Here is a 20,158-nt window from a genome sequence, read left to right on the forward strand (position 1 = left end):
GTGGTGGTTTAGTCGCTTAGTTATATCTGACTCTCGGGACCCTGTGGACTACAGCCTGCCAGGTTCCTCTATCCATGGGATTTCCCAGGCAAGAATACTGGGGTGGGTTGCCATTTCCTTCTGCAGGGGGTCTTCCCAACCTGGGGATAGAACCCATGTCTTCTGTGTCTCCTACACTGGCAGATAGATTCTTTACCTACTGAGCCACCAAGGAAGTCCACTTGTGTGTTTACTCATGTGACTTAGCAGCAGCAGCAGCATGTGTTATCTCTAGGATATTATCCCCACCACAATGTCAATTTATAGCTTATACTTTATGTCCTATCCATTCAGGTGCTAAACCATGACTTATTGAATGATAATGGGATGAGTGGATGTGTAAGCCGGATGACTACAGAGCTGTTCTGGTAGGAGCTAGAGGCAGTGACTTGGAGCCCCCTTGCTGGGTCTCCTCTTCAGCTTCCCCACTCCAGTCCCAAGGATCCATGAGGTCTACCTGAGCTATCAAGGATCACAATTGGAAACAACTGAACTCTACAAAATCTAAACTTTTCTAGCTTTGAAATAACATTATCAAGAAATGCATTGCGCTTGCCAACATTAAGAGACTTAAAGAGACCCTCACTTATTAATTTATAGAGTCATTGATTCATTTAATGTACTTGCTATGTGCCAGACCTTGGGCTGTGGGCTGGAGATAGAACAGGGAAGAAGACAGCTCCTATCTTTGACAGGCTCAGCATCTAGTGAGAAAAAGACTGGTTAGCAAGGAGATACAGTGAAATATGTCACAAGAAGCATGCAATAAAGCGGGCGGGCAGCGCATTTTAGAGCAATGTCTGTCAAACTTCCGTGTGCAGGAGAATCACTTGGAGGTCTGGTTAAAATTTAGATCAACTCAGCATCCTGGAATGGGCTTGAGTGTCTGCATTTCTAACAAGTTATTAGATGATACTAGTGTTACTGGTTTAAAAACCGTGCTTTGAGTGACAAGGATCTAGATGCAGCTGTTGATGCAGCTAATCCAGACCTGGAGCTCAAGGACGAATTCCTAGAGAGGAAAGTGAGTGTCTGCTCACACGTCCAGAATAAGCAGGAATCCTAAAGGTGGGAGGGGAGGCGTGCTCTCGTTAGAAGGCACAACTAGTGCAAGGGTGCATGCATGCATGTGTGTGTGTGTGTGCGTGTGTGTGTGCGCGCATGTGTGTGTGCGTGTGTGTGTGCACGCGCGCGCGCGTGTGTGTGTGTGTGTGTGTGTGTGTGTACTCAGTTGTATCTGACTCTTTGTGACCCTATGGACTGTATTCCACCAGACTCCTCTGTCCAGGGAATTCTCTAGGCAATAATACTGGAGAGGGTTGCCTTCTCCTCCTCCAGGGGACCTTCCTGACCCAGGGATCGAACCCTCATCTCCTGCATCTCCTCATCTCCTGCATCTCTTGCACTGCAGGCAGATTCTTTGCCACGGAGGCATCAGGGAAGCCCCAAGGGCGAGAGAGGGCAGGGTAAGAGAATATACTTCAGTCAGGAAGGACAAATCTCAGGGGAATGGAGAGTTCGGGGTGAGGAGGAGAAGGGAAGACCGAAGACGGCAGCTGAAGTCATATCATAATGGCTCTTTATGAGGCCTATTCATGAGTCATTTTTCTTCCAAAAGCTGGGTCAGTGTTTTAAAGAGAGGACCCATGTGGGTAGATGTACCATGCCTCTCAAAGGTTAGCAAGTCTGCAGAACATCCAAGTGTAAAGGAGAAAGAGCAAGACCCTGCCTTGGGTTTCTGTTCTAGCTTCATCACCAGCTTGCTGTGTAACCCTGGACAAGTTGCCTCTCCCCTCTGGGCCTCATTTGCAACATAAAAGGGCTGGACTCCAAGGTCCCTTCCAGCTGCAAAGACAGGGAACCAGACAGCCCTGAAGGTCATAGAAACCAGAGAAGAGACACACCAGAAGTGTCCTTTCACCTCTAGCCCAGCGTGGCATGTTCTTCAGGAACCTAGGATGGCTAGGACAGTAAGAGTTTTTCCCAGGAGCACTCTCGTATCATGAGATGAGCTCTGTTAGGATTTCATTGGCCTCTAACCACCAAGCCCCCAAATGTTCTCTGCTTCTCCATGGATCTTTGGTTGGGTACCCCCATAAAGTTTAGTGACAAGAGGGTGACTCTTACTGCTACCTAAATCCATCAGGCCAGTGTCTGGAGCTTGGTTCCCATGGCAACCACAGGTTCCTGCAAACAACTGCTCAGAGAAGACCGGCTGACACCCAGCTGTCCCAGCCATAGGGTTCCTATTAGGAGGCCTGAAAAACGCCACTTATAGGTGGTCAGGGGTCAGATTTGCTCCAATCAAACACCCTTGACCACTCCTGAGCTGCTCAATCCTCTCAGGGATGTCTGATGGAGAGAGAGAAGAGAGTCAGCATTTGAAGAGATTTTGTTTCAGTGAAATTGATCTGTCTAGAGTACATGTATGTCTAGATATTTGTTTTTCTTTACATCATATAATGCTTTATTTACGTTTTACAAATCACTTTTACATTCATTAATTTGAAAATATTTGCTGCATTTTTCAAAATCTCTTTCTTTTCTTATATTAGGACTCAGTTATATGAGTATATATGTTTCTTTAACTAGAGGATAATTGCTTTACAATGTTGTATTGATTTCTGCCACGCAGAAATTTCTGCCGTGTGACTCAATCATAAGTATACATATGTCCCCGCCTTCTTGGACCCCTCCTACCCCACCCTTCTGGGCTGTCACAGAGCCCTAGGTTGAGTTCCCTGTGTTATACAGCCACTTCTCACTGGTTATTTTGCATATGGTAATGCATGGTCTTTACTGCTGCTCTGAATTTGCTCCACCCTCTCCTTCCTCTGCTGTGTCCCCAAGTCTCTTCTCTCTGTCTGTGTCTCTATTCCTGCCCTGCAAATACTTTCATCAGCACCATTCTTCCAGATTCCATCTTTATGTATTAATATCTGGTACTTGTTTTTCTCTTTCTGATGGACTTCACTCTGCATAATAGGCTCTGGGTTTGTCTGCCTCTATAGAACTGACTCAAGTTCATTCCTTTTTGTGGCTGAGTAATATTCCATCGTATCTATGTACCCAGCTTCTTTATCCACTCCTCTGTCAATGGACATCTAAATTGCCTTCCATGGCCTGGCTGGGGTAAATAGTGCTGCAGTGAACAATGGGGTACCCATGTGTTTTTTTGAATTATGGTTTCCTCAGAATAGTGGGACTGCTGGGTCAAATCCCTTATGATTATACAGTGGAAGTGAGAAATAGATTTATGGGTCTAGATCTGATAGATAAAGTGCCTGATGAACTATGGAATGAGGTTCGTGACATTGTACAGGAGACAGGGATTAAGACCATCCCCATGGAAAAGAAATGCAAAAAAGCAAAATGGCTGTCTGGGGAGGCCTTACAAATAGCTGTGAAAAGAAGAGAGGTGAAAAGCGAAGGAGAAAAGCAAAGATATAAGCATCTGAATGCAGAGTTCCAAAGAATAGCAAGAAGAGATAAAAAAAACCTTCAGCTATCAATGCAAAGAAATAGAGAAAAACAACAGAATGGGAAAGACTAGAGATCTCTTCAAGAAAATTAGAGATACCAAGTGAACATTTCATGCAAAGATGGGCTCGATAAAGGACAGAAATGGTCTGGACCTAACAGAAGCAGAAGATATTAAGAAGAGGTGGCAAGAATACATGGAAGAACTGTACAAAAAAGATCTTCATGACCCAGATAATCATGATGATGTGATCACTAATCTAGAGCCAGACATCTTGGAATGTGAAGTCAAGTGGGCCTTAGAAAGCATCACTACAAACAAAGCTAGTGGAGATGACGGAATTCCAGTTGAGCTGTTTCAAATCCTGAAAGATGATGCTGTGAAAGTGCTGCATTCAATATGCCAGCAAGTTTGGAAAACTCAGCAGTGGCCACAGGACTGGAAAAGGTCAGTTTCCATTCCAATCCCAAAGAAAGGCAATGCCAAAGAATGCTCAAACTACTGCACAATTGGACTCATCTCACATGCTAGTAAAGTAATGCTCAAAATTCTCCAAACCAGGCTTCAGCAATACGTGAACCGTGAAATTCCAGATGTTCAAGCTGGTTTTAGAAAAGGCAGAGGAACCAGAGATCAAATTGCCAACATCCGCTGGATCATGGAAAAAACAAGAGAGTTCCAGAAAAACATGTATTTCTGCTTTATTGACTATGCCAAAGCCTTTGACTGTGTGGATCACAATAAACTGTGGAAAATTCTGAAAGAGATGGGAATACCAGACTACCTAACCTGCCTCTTGAGAAATCTGTATGCAGGTCAAGAAGCAACAGTTAGAACTGGACATGGAACAACAGACTGGTTCCAAATAGGAAAAGGAGTGCTTCAAGGCTGTACATTGTCACCCTGCTTATTTTACTTCTATGCAGAGTACATCATGAGAAATGCTGGACTCGAAGAAACACAAGCTGGAATCAAGATTGCCGGGAGAAATATCAATAACCTCAGATATGAAGATGACACCACCCTTATGGCAGAAAGTGAAGAGGAGCTAAAAAGCCTCTTGATGAAAGTGAAAGAGGAGAGTGAAAAAGTTGGCTTAAAGCTCAACATTCAGAAAATGAAGATCATGGCATCTGGTCCCATCACTTCATGGGAAATAGATGGGGAAACAGTAGAAACAGTGTCAGACTTTATTTTTTGGGGCTCCAAAATCACTGAAGATGGTGACTACAGCCATGAAATTGAAAGACGCTTACTCCTTGGAAGAAAAGTTATGACCAACCTAGATAGTATATTCAAAAGCAGAGACATTACTTTGCCGACTAAGGTCCATCTAGTCAAGGCTATGGTTTTTCCAGTGGTCATGTATGGATGTGAGAGTCGGACTGTGAAGAAGGCTGAGCGCCGAAGAATTGATGCTTTTGAACTGTGGTGTTGGAGAAGACTCTTGAGAGTCCCTTGGACTGCAAGGAGATCCAACCAGTCCATTCTGAAGGAGATCAACCCTGGGATTTCTTTGGAAGGAATGATGCTAAAGCTGAAGCTCCAGTACTTTGGCCACCTCATGTGAAGAGTTGACTCATTGGAAAAGACTCTGATGCTGGGAGGGATAGGGGGCAGGAGGAGAAGGGGACGACTGAGGATGAGATGGCTGGATGGCATCACTGACTCGATGGATGTGAGTCTGAGTGAACTCCGGGAGATGGTGATGGACAGGGAGGCCTGGCGTGCTGCGATTCATGGGGTCGCAAAGAGTCAGACAAGACTGAGTAACTGAACTGAACTGAACTGATGGTAGTTTTATTCCTAGTTTTTAAAGAAATCTCCATACTGCTCTCCAGAGTGGCTATATCAGTTTACATTCCCCTCAACTATGCCAAAGGGTTCCCTTTTCTCCACATCTTCTTCAGCACTTATTGTTTGTCGATTTTTTGATGATGGCCATTCTGACTGTAGGTTTGATTTGCATTTTTCTAATCTTGAATGGTGTTGAGCTTGTCTCATGAGTTTATTGGCCATCTGTATTTCTTCTTCAAAGAATTGTCTGCTTAGGTCTTCTACCCATTTTTCGATTGGGTTGTTTGTTTTTCTGACATTGAGCTGCATGAGCTGCTTGTGTGTTTCGGAGATTAATCTGTGGTCACTTGCTTCATTTGCTATTGTTTTCTTCCATTCTGAGGGTTGTCTTTTCATCTCATGTATGGCAGAAACACTGTATTTCTGTTATCAGCCCCTGTTGTTTCCATGGCGGACACTGCTAATAGATAACAGAAATCATTCCAGGCTTCATTCATTCTAGGCTGTTTCTAAACATAACCAGACAAGAAGCGTTTCCCATCTGAAAAGGATTAGAACATGTTATGAATTGTCGTTGCTTTGTTCTTCGTGAAAATATTCAAGCCTGGGATGTCAGTATACATTCTTTGGTCCAAGATTATGTTAGCTCTTTCCTTAGATATCTTGGATTCACTCTCCTGGAATTTCTAGGATGTTGGAAACAAGAGCAAACTGAGGCTCCTAGAACCATACTCCTATCATTTCAGACGCATTTTCTTTTTTCTTTCCTGCATGTTTTGACAGTTCAGAAATCAAGATGGATTGTGCACAATCGATGTGCCCGTTACGTTGCATTCTTTCTTCATTTCTTGAAAGGCTGTTATTAAATCAAGAGCATGTCTTAAAATTGACAGTGTCTTAGAATAGATAAATATGAGCAAGACACACCATGAGTTTGAACAAATGTCGCACAGAACATCCTCCGACTAATACTATAGCAATGTACATAATTATCTTGTTGTTGTTCAGTTGCTAAATTGTGTCAGATTCCTTGTGACCCCATGGACTGCTGTACACCAGTCTTTCTGGACCTTCACCATCTCCCAGAGTTTGCTCAAACTCATGTCCATTTAGTCAGTAATGCCATCCAACCATCTCATCCTCTGTCACCCCGTATCCTGCCCTCAATCTTTCCCAGCATCAAGGTCTTTTCTAATGAGTTGGCTCTTCGCATCAGGTGGCCAAAGTATTGGAGCTTCAGCTTCAGCATCAGTCCTTCCAGTGAATATTCAGGGTTGATTTTCTTTAGGATTGATTGGTTTGGTCTCCTTTCGGTGCAAGAGACTTGCAAGCGTCTTCTCCAGCACCACCGTTCGAAGGCATCAATTCTTCGGCGCTCAGCCTTCTTTATGGTCCAACTCTCACATCCATATGGAAAAACCATAGCTTTGACTATATGGACCTTTGTTGGCAAAGTGATGTCTCTGCTTTTTAATTTGCTTTGTCATAGCTTTTCTTCCAAAGAGCAAGTGTCTTTGAACTTCATTGCTACGGTCACCGTGTGCAGTGATTTTGGAGCCCAAGAAAATAAAACCTGCCGCTGTTTCCATTGTTTCCTCATCTATTTCCCATGAAGTAATGGGAACAGAGGCCATGATCTTAGTTTTCTGAATGCTGGATTTTAAGCCAGCTTTTTTTACTCTCTTCTTTCACCTTCATCAAGAGGCTCTTTAGTTCCTCTTCTCTTTCTTCCATGAGGGTGGTATCATCTGCATATCTGAGGTTGTTGAAATTTCCATCTGTTCCAAACTGAAATACTTTTGGGTTTGTTGAGATTTAGTCATTCTTACCATCAGTTTAGAAAGGAGTTCTTGGAAGGCCTCATGGTTTCTTATGAGAGAACAAGGAGGACACAAAGCCAAATGTAAATATTTTTGCTAGTCACCTTACAAATCGTATTTCAAACCTGGTGTTGAGGAAATATATTTACACGGCAGTACCCGAGCTTCTGATTTTCTGTTTAATGGGGGTGGTCTGAGGCTACACTGGATGTGGATATTTGGAAAGTAAGCCCAGTGAACCACTGGGAAGCCAGAAAACCATGGCTTCATGACACACATTCATCATACCAGCTTAAAAATGTGTGCATGTTTCAAAACGGAAGTGCCTTCTATTGTATTTTGTCCTAAAAGTAATTCTTGTTCATTCTGTAATGTGTAAATGGGACAGGTGTATATATATATATAAAATTGCAAACTAAAATGTTGTTCCCTGGACTCCTAGTCTCTACCCAGAGATAAAATTGGTAACAGTGTGCACATATTTCTCCAGAGATCGATATGGACTTGACATGGATATGCTCATGAGTAAGGAAACTGGTTCAGACTTAAGGATATGTTGACATCTATAGACCACATGGTTCCGCTTCTGTCCACTTGGCTGTGTTGATCAAGTACGTTTGTTTTGCTCTGTTTTCTGCCTATTTACACTTAATAGCACAAGTCGTTTCCTACGGATGCATATGCACATATGTCGGCTTTTTAAAGGTTCCTTCAATTATATGAATTTATCACATGTTAATTTACCCCTCTGTTAAATAAAGACCAACTAGATTTCTTACTTTTTTTAAAATTATAAACAAATATGTATAAACATTTTAGCCAGTTGCCCAATTACTTCCTTAGGCCGATGGGATGCTCCTGTGTCACCGAAGGTAATGTTACCTAGGTTTCTGGCACCTGGTGGGTCCTCGGTCGCCTGTCATCATCGTCATCCCTGATCCTCAGGGCTCTCCCCTCTTATTTTCATTTACTAGAACATTTTAACTGTTTTCCTAAATGCCCGCCCCCCTTCAGGGACACACTTGAGTCCTACTTGCAGCACTTCCACAGGAGACTTGCTTTTGAGACAGCCTTTGGCATCACGATCTGGCTCCAGTGTGCATGTATCACTCTTAGCAGAAGCGAGTGGGGTTCTCCAGATGTGGCCTGATGGGGCAGCTCAAATGGAAGATCTTATTTCCCTGAATCTGCCTTCTCTGCTTCCAGAGGTGGGGTTCCACCTTGTTGCAGCCGCGCCACGCCATGGACTCTCATCAAGCCTGAGGTCAGCTAACACAGAGACTTAAGCTTAGCTCAAGGAGACAGAGATTAGGGAGAGAGGCCAACGGAAATGTTCCCTTGCTGTCTCTCCTCTTTTGTTCCATCCCATGGCTCCCTTAGAATTAGATTTCTGTCCAATAACTGTGTCAACAGCGAAGTGGGTAATGGTGCTGGGAAGAATAGTCACTTAAGGTCCTATAGTTCCCGGAGAAGCGGCCTCCGAGCCCAGCCGCTGACTCCTTCACAGGCCATCCCTGTCCCAGTCTCGCCTGCTGGTACAGTGATAGATTAATGGGCGCTGTCCCTCCTTCCCCTCTGGCTTCCCATCCTGCTGGGCCCGCGTCCTGTCTCCAAGGAGGAGGATTTCATTTCCGGTATTTGAGAAAAGTGGTCACTCTGACCTGTGCTTTCCCCCTCCAGGCAAAGCTTGGGGGCTTGCCTGGCCTTTGATTTATGAATCTCCATTGCCTGCAATGTATTACCCAGCAATCTCACCTTCGGTCTCTCACCCCACGTCCCGCTTCAGCTTCTGAACACCCCCAAGCCTTCTCTTCGTGGCTCCACCTTCTGAATTCTCTCGCCTTTGTCTCATTGCACATCTCACTGAAGCATTGCGTTTGGCGGAGAAAGAGCAGGAGACAATTAAGCGAACTAAGACGCTTATGGCAGTAATTTCACTGCAGCTGAGCAGCAGTCCTACAAAATAAGCATCTCTATCCCCAGTTCACAAATGAGGAAACTGAGGCTCATAGAGAAGAAATGGCTTGCCCTAACATACTCTGGAGCCTATGTCCTTTCCACTGCAAAATATCTTGGCTAACATTACTGAGAACTAAGCAAATCACCCAGCTCCTCTCATCTTCCAGAAACACTGTTGTTGTTCTCATTTAACTAATGCAGTAACTGGGAGTTAGTAGCACTGAAGAGCTTGCTCATGATCCATGTAGCTAAGTGATAGAACTAGGATTTGAATCTGGGACTTCAAAACCAAATATGTCATCTCAGCTCTAGACATTCAGAGCCCCAATTCTAGTTTTGCTTTTGTTACTAACTTAAGGTGTGCCTAAAGGGCGAATTGTTCTCTCATTTCAATCTTTAGTTTCCATCTATACAAAGGCTTGTCCAATTGAATTCCAAGATTATCTCTACGGAAATATCTGGGCTCTTGGAGACAAAGCATTTGGACATCTTAAAGGACTTGTCTCCCCAATCTCATTTTGTACTTGTGACTTATGTGGCTGTCTAGATCAGACAATAGGGGCTTCCCAGGTGACTCAGTGGTAAACAATCGACCTGAGAATGCAGGAGACACAGGAGATGTGGGTTCAATCCCTGGATCAGGAAGGTCCCCTGGAGGAGGCAATGGTAACCCAATCCAGTATTCTTGCCTAGAGAATCCCATTGACAGAGGAGCCTGGCAGGCTACAAACAGTCCATGGGTTTCCAAGAGTCAGACTGAGTAAACTTTCACTACTATCTACTTTGTGGTAGACCTAGTCATTATTCCCATTTGTAGGTAAGGAAACTGAGGCACGGTTTGTGAAACAGTGTCCTCAGTATCACAGAGCTAGTAAGTGTCTGGGGCAGGATTCGAACCTCAGCAGTCAGGCTCTCGAGACTGTGTGGTGCACCATCTCTCTATACAACCCATGCCCCAGCTTCTAAGCTCCAGTGGCCTGGCTCGGCCACTTCTCCAGTTTCCCACTGTGAGCCCACTTGCACAGCATCTTCCACCTCTAAACCCCTTCTGTCTGTGACTTTCCCTGCGCTTCCTCTTATGCCTTTTCCCTCATCTTTGTCCAAACCCTACTCATCATGGAGACTCAGCACAAGTTCCCCTCTTTCCAGGAAGTCCTCTCAGATTTCCCAGTCCCCACTCGGTACTGTCCTCTGTCCCCTACAGCTCCCACATCTCCTTTTATTGTTGCTCTTGCCACCTGCCTTGCAGTTTTCCACTTGTGTATCTTTCCTACTGAATTGGGAACTCTGCCATGCGACAAATGCTCAGCAAAGGTACAAGCAATGACTGTCTCCTTCAACATCACCCCTACCCCGTTCGTCAAAGGAAGAAGCAAGTTTGAAGATGTTAAGTCAAATTCCCCAGGACACAGAGCTGCTAAGGAGCAGAGCAAGAGCTGAAATGAGGAGGCCTGGGAGTAAGCCCCTCTGGTTCCCCCCCGCCACCCCGGGGAGGCGCCTGCCAGAGGCCAGAGAGCCCTGTGGGGCGAGTGCGATTATGAAGCTATGAATTCTTGGCACCTCAGGAAATATTCCACCCGAGTGGTGAGCTATACAAAGAGGACTTTTTGAAAGGCACCTCGTAAATCATGCCCGCAAGACCTACACACATAAGCCCGGCCCTTTTCCAGCCGCCACGCAGGTGCCTGACACAGTCTCCCATTTGTGGGGTCTGCTGTCGTAAAATGCCTCCCCCCTGGGGTTCTCCAAGGGGCACGCAGAGGACAGCAGGAGAGGGCCTCGCCTCTGGCCCCTCAGGATCTCCAGGCATCTTGAGGATGCGGAGATGTAGCAGAAAGTGGATCCCACCTGGAGACAGACACCCGAACAGCAAAGCTGACTTCTGGTGTGACCCTCTCGAAGCCTCCGTTTCCACACCTTTCATGCGACCATGTTGTTGGTTCTCAAATGGGGTGATTTTTTTTTTAAATTTTGACTTATTTTTGCTGTGCTAGGTCATCATTGCACACGGGCTTTCCCTAGTTGTGGTGAGTGGGAGCCACCCTCTAGTTGCGGGGCTGGGGCTTCTTGCTGCGATGGCTTGTCTCGTTGTGGAGTTCGGGCTGTAGGGCATGCGGGCTTCAATGTTACGGTGCACAGGCTTAGTTGCCCCATGGCGTGTGGGATCTTCCAGGACCAGGGACCAAAACCGTGTCCCCCTCATGGCAAGGTGGATTCCTACCCACGGGAGCACCAGGGAAGCCCTCAAGTGAAGTGACTTTACTCGGCAGAGGATATTTGGCAATGTCTAGACACAGCTTTCTTGTTATGCCTTGGACTGCGGGAGCAGGTATCTTGCAGGCGGAGGTGTAGGGATGCTGCATGACTGCCCCTCCAGCAAAGAATGACCCAGCCCACATGTCGACAGAGCCCTGTTGAGAAACCTTGGGCTAGGTGAACTCAGAGACACTTGCCTCAATTTTCTCTGCAGCCATCAGATCTCCTTGAGGAGCCTCTCTCTGGTGCTGCATAAAGAGCTCTAGATAAATTCCTAATGATGATCACCATAGTCCAAGGCAATTCTTGCTAGGACTAGTGTCCAATATGACCTTGATCCTGAGCCATCATCATAACAGTTCTCTGGAATAAAAGCTACCCTTTCCTGAAAGCATGCTTGAGGCCAGCCTTTGGGCATCTCTCTTAGTTACTCTCACAACCAGTTTCTGAAGGTAAGGTTACCATCACTGTTTTAGAGACAAGGAGAGTGAGAGAGATGTCTGATTTGGGGATACAGATATAAAGGCTTTCATGAAGTAGAAAGCCCAGAAGGCAGGCTTCTTTTCTGACTGAGAGAAAAGAATACGAGGGAGAGCAGTAAGACAGCAGACAGAGAGGGACATGGGACTGTTCAGACCTAGTGGGGACCACTTCAGTGGCCACCTTTATGTTTGAGCTTGGTTAAGTGGTGTCATCTCTCTGAAACTTGGGTTCCATACCCATTAAATCTAAGGGGAAAGTATTTCCAGGCTTGTCGTGAAGGTTAAATACAGATTTTAAAGTGCATATGCATTGCTTACCCAGCATCTAGCATGTGGTGCTAATTTATTTTAGTTATTGTTCTTTTTGTCATTTATCATCATTATAATAATTATTACTTGGCCAAAGTTCTAAGGCTTATAAGCTTTATATTGTAGAAATGAATATGTTAGGTCAAAACTTACACCTCTCTCTATTTTATTCTTATTATTTTTTACTGTAGTTGCTTTACAATGTTGTATTTTTGCTGTGCAGCAAAATGATATAAGCATATCAACCACACGTATAAGCATATATCCCCTATGTCTTGGATTTCCTTCCCATTTAGCTCACTGCAGAGCACTGAGTCGTATCCCGTATGCTATACAGTAGGTTCTCATAAGTTATCTATTTTATTCATGAAAGTGAAAGTAAAAGTCGCTCAGTCGTGTCCGACTCTTTGCGACCCCATGGACTATACAGTACATGGAATTCTCCAGGCCAGAGTACTGGAGTGGGAAGCTATTCCCTTCTCCGAGGGGTCTTCCCAACCCAGAGATGGAACCCAGGTCTCCCGCATTGCAGGCGGATTCTTTACCAGCTGAGCCCCCAGGGAAGCCCATAGTATATATATCTCAATCCCTATCTCTCAATCCATCCTACCCCCCCTCCACTCTTGGTATCCATACAATTGTCCTCTCTGTCACTTTTTGCACATGGCACAATTGAGGACAAAGAAAACTGTTGGGACGAGAAGCCCTCATCCGTCCATCGACCTTTACTGAACACCTCGAAGTCCTGACCCTTTGACCTGGGCTTCTCCAGCTTCATCACCGTCCCCTCCTGTCTTCCAGGAAGGCCCACCTGATCCTCCGGCGGCTGGAGAGGGTGAGCAGCCACTGTTCCAGCCTCCTGCGAAGCGCCTACATCCAGAGCCGTGTGGACACCGTGCCCTACCTCTTCTGCCGCAGCGAGGAGGTCCGGCCTGCGGGTATGGTGTGGTACAGCATCCTCAAGGACACCAAAGTCACGTGCGAGGAGAAGATGGTGTCCATGGCCCGGAACACGTACGGGGAGTCTAAGGGCCGGTGAGGGCAGGCACCGCCCTCCGTGAGCACAGGGACTCTCCGGGGGAGGGCGAGTGGTGCTCTCGTGGATCCGGGGCCTGGCAGGGGGTGGAGGACCCTGAGGATGGGCTTGACGGAGGAGGCTTGCCAGCAAGGCCAAAGTAGACTCTCTTGTGGATACCCAACGGAGAACTTTGTCACCACTGGATTTCTTCATTTGCCCCCAGCTTTTATTTTTTCTAAGGTATTATTTGACTCTATCAAAGTCTCTCCTTTTTAAACTTTTTATTACGGATGGCGCTCAATCCTGAGGCAGGAGCTTTCAGTTGGAGACCCAGCGGCCTTTCCTCTTCTTCCTTCCTCCTGCTATCCACCCCCCGGCTTCCTTTCTGCCGTGGACCCCAGGAGGAGCCCTGTGGAGAGCTAGTTGGACCCCCTTCAGCATCAGGAAGGAGGTCCCCAGGATCACTGGCAGTGAGGAAGCTTGGGTCTTTAGGACGTTCATTTTCCAGACATGTTTGGATTGGCAGGACCCCTGCCTCTTCCTGCTCCCCGTGGGTCTGCCCAGAGTCCCTGCAGGACTTCCCATGCATTAAAAGTTCCTATTGTCTCTCTCTATCTCTGCTTGGGTCGTGTTTCTTACTGATGGGGGACCTCTGTTTATTCACTCAACAGGTATTTATTGATTCTCTACTATATACCAGGCACTGGGCAATCAGCTAAAGAACAGATTCTCCCTGTCATCAGGGAGCATACAGTCCGTCGGAAATTATAGAGAAGCAGCCGGTTACTTTGGGCTGTGGTAGGGGAGGAATGGAGGCTCTTTGAACTACTTGCTGGGTCATGAGACAAATTAAAGGGGTTCCAAAACGCTTTCTTGAAAAAGTGATGCCAATACCCAAAAGATGGGGGAGGGGGAGGGGATTAGCTCCAGGCAGGTGGGGCACCGTGAACAAAAGCCCAGAGATAAGAGGAAAGGTAAGTCAGTCAATGGACATGAGTTTGAGCAAACTCTGGGAGACGGTGAAGGACAGGGAAGCCTGGCGCACTGCAGTCCAGAGAGCAAGACTCGATTGAGCAACTAGAAAACAGCAAAGTCATTCAAAGGCTGAAAGCACCTTCGATGGGAATAGAGGTCAAAACAGGAAGAAGCGAGAGGTAAGGCTGGGAGCTGGGCAGAGCATTGGAAGCCGTGCAGAGAAAGTCTGACTATGTTTCAAGTAACTGAGAACCACTGCAGAACATTAGCGGAGGAGTCAACACGCTCTTTAAGAAAACCCATTCCAGCGCCAGCATGGAGGTCGGACCGGAAAAGGCGTTGCAGAGAGTGACTACTGTCATTTTGCAGAAGTGACGGCAGATTGGATCCGGAGGTAATGAGGGAAACCTTCCACCACTAAGTCTCCTTTGAAGTGGCAGTTGTCTACTTCCATTGTGTTACATACCAGGGAGGGTAATGAGTACAAAGAGGCTTTATAAGTCCTTAAGCTCCTGGCAGTAGCTCAGAGATGCTGGCTTACTGGAGGAAATGGGATGCAGGTCAGTCATTTCATAGTGCAGACATGATACCTGTTAAAGAGTGAGGAATACACTGGAAATTCAGACGGGAAAATACTGAAGATTAGTAAAATAAAAGCAGTTGAAAATAAGCTTCCTTCTTAATTTTAATGAGTGCTGATGACATCCATAATCTCCCCCACCACCCAGAAAAAACCTACCTGCTGAGTTGTTTTTCCCCCTATGATCCTAATAATCCACATGGGGAAACAAAGCAGGAGATTCTTCCAAACGACTCGGGTGCCTAAAGATCTCCTCAACCTCCAACAATCTAAGCTCAAAGGTGCTCTTTTAAGAAGTTTTACTATTATTGGAATTACATTTCTGCAAGCATATAGATGGAATTTAGGGCTTCCCAGGTGGTGCTACTGGTAAAGAACTTTCCTGTCGAAGCAGGAGACATAGAAATACAGGTTCATTTCCTGGGTTGGGAAGATCCCCTGGAGGAGGGCATGGCAACCCACTCCAGTTTTCTTGCTTGGAGAATCCTCATGGATGGAGGAGCCTGGCGGGCTACAGTCCATGGGGTCCCAAAGAGTCAGACACGACTGAAGTGACATAGGGTGCATAGGTGGAATTTAGATGGATACATTCCCACTACGTGTCGATGACTCTTCTCCTTCCAAGGATAGTATAGTCAGAGAAGAATAAACATCTTAAAAGGAAGATGAAAAAATGATTCACTGAGTACTTACCTGTCTTAGTTATGGTATAACAGAATACCACAGACTAGGTGACTTATAAAGAATACAAATTTGTTTTTCACAGTTCTGGAAGCTGGAAAATCCAAGGTCAAGGCATCAGCAGATTTGGTGTCTGGTGAGAGCTGGTGAGTTCACAGGCAGCCGTCTTCTTGGGGTGTCCTCACGTGGTGGAAGGGGGGAGAGGGATGTCTCTGGGGTCTCTCAAAAGAGCAAAAATCCCATTTGTGAGAGCACCACCCTCATGACCTAATCATCTCTTAAAGGTCCCACCTTTAAACACTAGCATAGTAGAGATTAGTTTCCAGCATATGCATTTGGGGAGAACACAAACATTCATTGTATACCATTTCCAGGCTCTATTCAAAATTGCTATCATGCGTACACTTTCTTGAACCCTAGGTCCCAGGCCTTACCCCACTGCTGTAGTTGCTATTGTCTTGACACAATCTGAGGAAAGGTTTAGCTCAACAGTTGCATAAAGTTAAGCTCCCCAGTGTTCTGGGGCTGTTATCCGAGCCCAGTTGTTTGAATCTGAATCTGCCACCATTCACCAGCGATTGCCCTTGGATGAATAATTTGATGTCAGTGTCCCCATCAGCAAAATGGGGTAAATGTCAGTCTGTTCTCATGGGGTTATTATGAGGTTTGAGTATGATAGCAGTTGTAATGCACTCAGCACAATATATGGTAGAGTCTTTTTCCCTTCCCAGGTGGCCCAGTGGTAAAGAATCTGCCTGCCAGTACCGGAGATGCAAGGTTCGATCCCCAGGTCGGGAAGATCCCCTGGAGGAGAAAATGGCAAGCTGCTCCAGTATTCTTGCTTAGGAAATCCCGTGGACAGAAGAGCCTGGCGGGCTACAGTCCATGGGGTCGTGAAGAGTCAGACATGACTGAGCAGTGACTGCACACACACAACCCAGTAGCAAGAGCCCCAAGAAGCCTGTGCTTCTCGCAGAGGCTCGCGCAGATGGCTGTGGCTGCTGGGTAGCTGCCCAGTTTGCCAATGGCGGCTGGCCCCTGAGGACATCCACCACCAGGCTGTCCCGGGATCATTCTCCTGTCCATGCCCCTCCCTGCTTTCAGCCTCCTTTTCCCGGCTCTCTGGAGCCTCTTGCCATTCCCAGTCACCACAAGGCCCTCAGAAGTGAGACTGAGAAGCCTAGTGAGACAAGTGTGTGTTGAGGGGTGGGGTGGCTTGCCATTGCAGGCAAGTAGATTAAACCAATATTTGTTAAGATGTTCTCCGGAGAAAAGAAAAATTTTTGAGGTGCCAGTGAAGCTTCTGGATCCAGTGCCCTGGCTCTGCACAGCCAGATGGATTCATGTGCTGCCACAGAAAATGCCAGGGAAGCTCAGGCCCCACTGTACTGGCACCGATGACTTTCCATGTGGTTTCCACCACTGAATAGAGAAGTTGTGAGCACACAGAGGTGTGTGCTCGCAAGAAAACGCCTATACGTGACTCCCATCCTCTGTACAATCTTTAGGTGCCTTCTCTAGGCAGGCTTCGTGGACATATGCTGGTATCTACCATTCAGGGAGTTCTCTTCCTAGCAATGAGTCTACACACTTACCACATTTAACCAAGTACAGAACAGCCATGTGCGAGTATGGTTACCATTTCTTCAGCTAAAAGAAAATGTGGTTTAGGCAGGTTGGATAACCTGCTTCAAAGTCATGGTGTTGAGACACTGAGATCTAAAACTGGACAGACTAAGTATTTCCAACTGGTGAGTTCTGTTTTACTACTTCCTAGAGAAAATGGGTATCATGCCCCTTCCCCATCTTATCTTATCCCTCTAATTTCCAACAAATGCTTGAGTACTAATTTCTGGGTTTGGGATACTAAGACAAACAGGACCCAGATCCTGCCCTTTTGAAACTCCCAGAACTTCACTAACTAACTGCAGAGTGATAAAATCAGACATTTTGGAATCAAGCCAATCTGAGTTTAAATATTGGCTGTGCAGTTGACAGTGACGAAGAGCTAGACCCTGAGAGAAATGTATAAAGCTAACTCAACAGGTCTTGCTAATTCAGAGGCTTGGGTTAGCTGACATTAACTTCTCTAATCCTCACTTTCTTCATGGGATGAATGTACCATCTCAGAGTACTATTGGGAAGATTAAATTAGATGATATATATAAAGCCTTCAGAACAAGGTTCTCAATAAACAGTTATTACAATGGCTTATTTACATGAGAAAAGATAGGTGAGATTCACTTTGCATCAGGAAAGCCTTTACAGTCAAAGGATAATCAAGTTCAGTAAGTAGAGTAGTAGAAAAAGGACATCGTAGACAGAGAGACGGCATGTTTTTGACAGCGTGTGCTTTGTCTGAAGGATGGTGAGCAAGCGGCGTGGGCTGAGAGGGCAGCGTGTGTCTGGAGAGGTTGGCAGTGCAGACCACACTGGCCACTGGAAGACCTTAGATTGGGAGCAGGGGTGTGACATAGGCAGATAGGCATTTTGCGAAGATACCTCTGGTTGCAAAGTAGGAGAGTGGCGAGAAAGGAGAGAGCCAGTGGCACTAGATAGCACAGGGTGGGGTAGTTAGTGTTGTTTAGGAGGGAGATGAGGACACCTGAGCTAGGCCATTGCAGAAGTGAGGCTGGATCTGAGTGCGGGAGAGGTTGACGCAACGGGTCTTGTTATAACTCAGAGGCCCAGAGACTCAGATCTTGCCTTTCTCCTCTGGTGTCTGAGTATTTGACTGGGCAGAATGTGGGACATGAAGTGGATGGATAAATGCCCTTGGTCTCAATGGACAGTGCATGGATGAGGCAGGATTTGTATCATGCAAATATAGTCATTGGATTGAAAGGGAGCCCAGCGTATCATTTAGCTTTATGTGGAAGCCATGTGTGGAGCTGTGTGTCACTGTGCACAGATGTATTGTGAATTCCCAGTGCCCCATCGCAAAGGATTGTGTAAAGCTGGCTTAGAATCTTGTGGAAGAGTTCAGTACTGAGCTTATGAAAAGAGCACTGAATTCTTCAGCATCATCTTGTCCTCTTCTTTTTCCTTGCCATCATCGTCAATTTCCTCATCACCATATCATTTAACTGATTGATTCCTTACCATATTCCAGATTCTTTGCATATATATTTCATATACTTCTTACAGCAACTCTATGATATATAAATTATCACCCCATTTTATAGATGAAGGAATTAAACCCCAGAGGTTTTAGGAAACTTCCTGGTCTCAGGCAGCTGGAACCAAAGTTGAACTCCAGGTATCATTTGACCCCAGAATTTTAACCATTGTGTTCTGCTGCCTTCTGAGGTGGGGAGCTCTGGATTCTAGTCTTTCCTCTGCAGTAGAGTAACTAATCAGCTAACCTTGAGCAAACCCTTCACCCTCTGTGGGCCTTGGATTCTCCATATGCTCCTGCCATATTGGGGAAGATGTATGTGTCATAGGTATGAGGAAGTGTGTTGGATGATGACTTGTGTATAAAGAACATTTTTCACCTCTCTCTCCCTTCAATCTTCACACCTCCCCTTTGAGGTTGACAGTGGCAGAATGAATGACCCCGTTTGGCCAGTCTAGAGAGGCAGGCTGCAGTCCATGGGATCGCAAGAGTTGGACATGACTTGGTGACTAAACCACCACCACCACCAGAGAGGGTTACGGTCTCAGCAAGGCCATAGGTCTTGGACCTACAGCCAGCTCTAGTGCCCCGGAGACAACTCCAGTCCCACTCACGGCCATACAAGCCATTGGTTACTAAGAGTCTAGTAGCCTTGGACAAGTGACCGTAGCTGGGTTTTCTCCGCTGCCTAACTGGGGAAAATAGTAACACCCCTCATAAGGTTATGCGCTGGTGGTTTAGTCACTAAGTCGTGTCCGACTCTTGCAACTCCATGGACAGTAGCCTGCCAGGCCCCCCTGTCCATGGGATTCTCCGGGCAGGAATACTGGAGCGGGTTGCCATTTCCTTCTCCAGGGGATCTTCCTAACCCAGGGATGGAACCTGGGTCTCTGCATTGCAGGCAGATTCTTTACTAACTGAGCGACAAGGGAAGCCCTCATAAGGTTAGAGTGAGGGTTCAATGAGCCCACGTAGGTCAGATCCATGGGACAGTCCTTGGCATGTGACAAGGACTGTGTAAGTATTAGCTGTATTGTCATTTTTGTACTCAGCATCCTGCTGTGCTCTGGCTGAAGAATCCCCACCAATGCCCTCTCATACCTTCCCGCTTAGTCTTTGCATGTGCTGATCCCCCTTCTAGGAGTGCCCTTCCAGCCTGGGCCTAGCCAGCTGAAACTTCTCTCACTGGCTTCTCTCACTTTTGCCTCTCACAGAGGGAGTCCATAACGGTCTCTTCTGAGGTATTGTGGTGAGAATGCCCTACTTCTATTCCAGCATTTTCCTCCCTCAATGTCACTGTCCTGCATAGGACCGCAAGGACACAAGGGTGAGCACAGGTATGACCCTCTCTGAGCTGAAGAGCCTTTCATTGGCCCCAGCTCAGAGCAAAGTGCATATTCGTCCAGCACAACAGTGCTTGCTGCCTAGGAGGCAACTCTTGGGGCGCTCCTGGGAAGCACAGTGATCCCCAAGACCCCTTGAGAGCAGAGGCACCATCAGAGCCTCACAGGAGGGTTCTGGAGAGAAGGCTGCAGCCAAATAAAACCCATGGACTCTGTATGGCGGTGCACTTTCTAATTGGCCTCGGCTAATAAACCTGCCAGGCCCTGAAAGGTGCTCACTGTCTGTCTGCCTTTGGAAGC

At 46.3% G+C, this 20,158-nt stretch overlaps 1 protein-coding gene across 3 annotated transcripts in view; it reads left to right on the forward strand.

Annotated features, from left to right (window-relative positions):
• The window catches only part of ASTN2 (astrotactin 2), a 1,032,871-nt gene extending 1,019,096 nt beyond the window's left edge, over positions 1-13,775 (forward strand). For all 3 annotated transcript variants that reach the window (XM_042242803.2, XM_027964073.3, XM_060410801.1), the window contains one exon: positions 12,945-13,775. In XM_042242803.2, the coding sequence (XP_042098737.1) occupies positions 12,945-13,182 (238 nt within the window). In that variant the 3' untranslated portion in view covers positions 13,183-13,775. The remainder of the gene's footprint in view (positions 1-12,944) is intronic.
• The last annotated feature ends 6,383 nt before the right edge of the window (positions 13,776-20,158 follow it).

The sequence above is a fragment of the Ovis aries genome, chromosome 2, assembly GCF_016772045.2.
Source record: "Ovis aries strain OAR_USU_Benz2616 breed Rambouillet chromosome 2, ARS-UI_Ramb_v3.0, whole genome shotgun sequence".
NCBI lineage: Eukaryota > Metazoa > Chordata > Mammalia > Artiodactyla > Bovidae > Ovis > Ovis aries.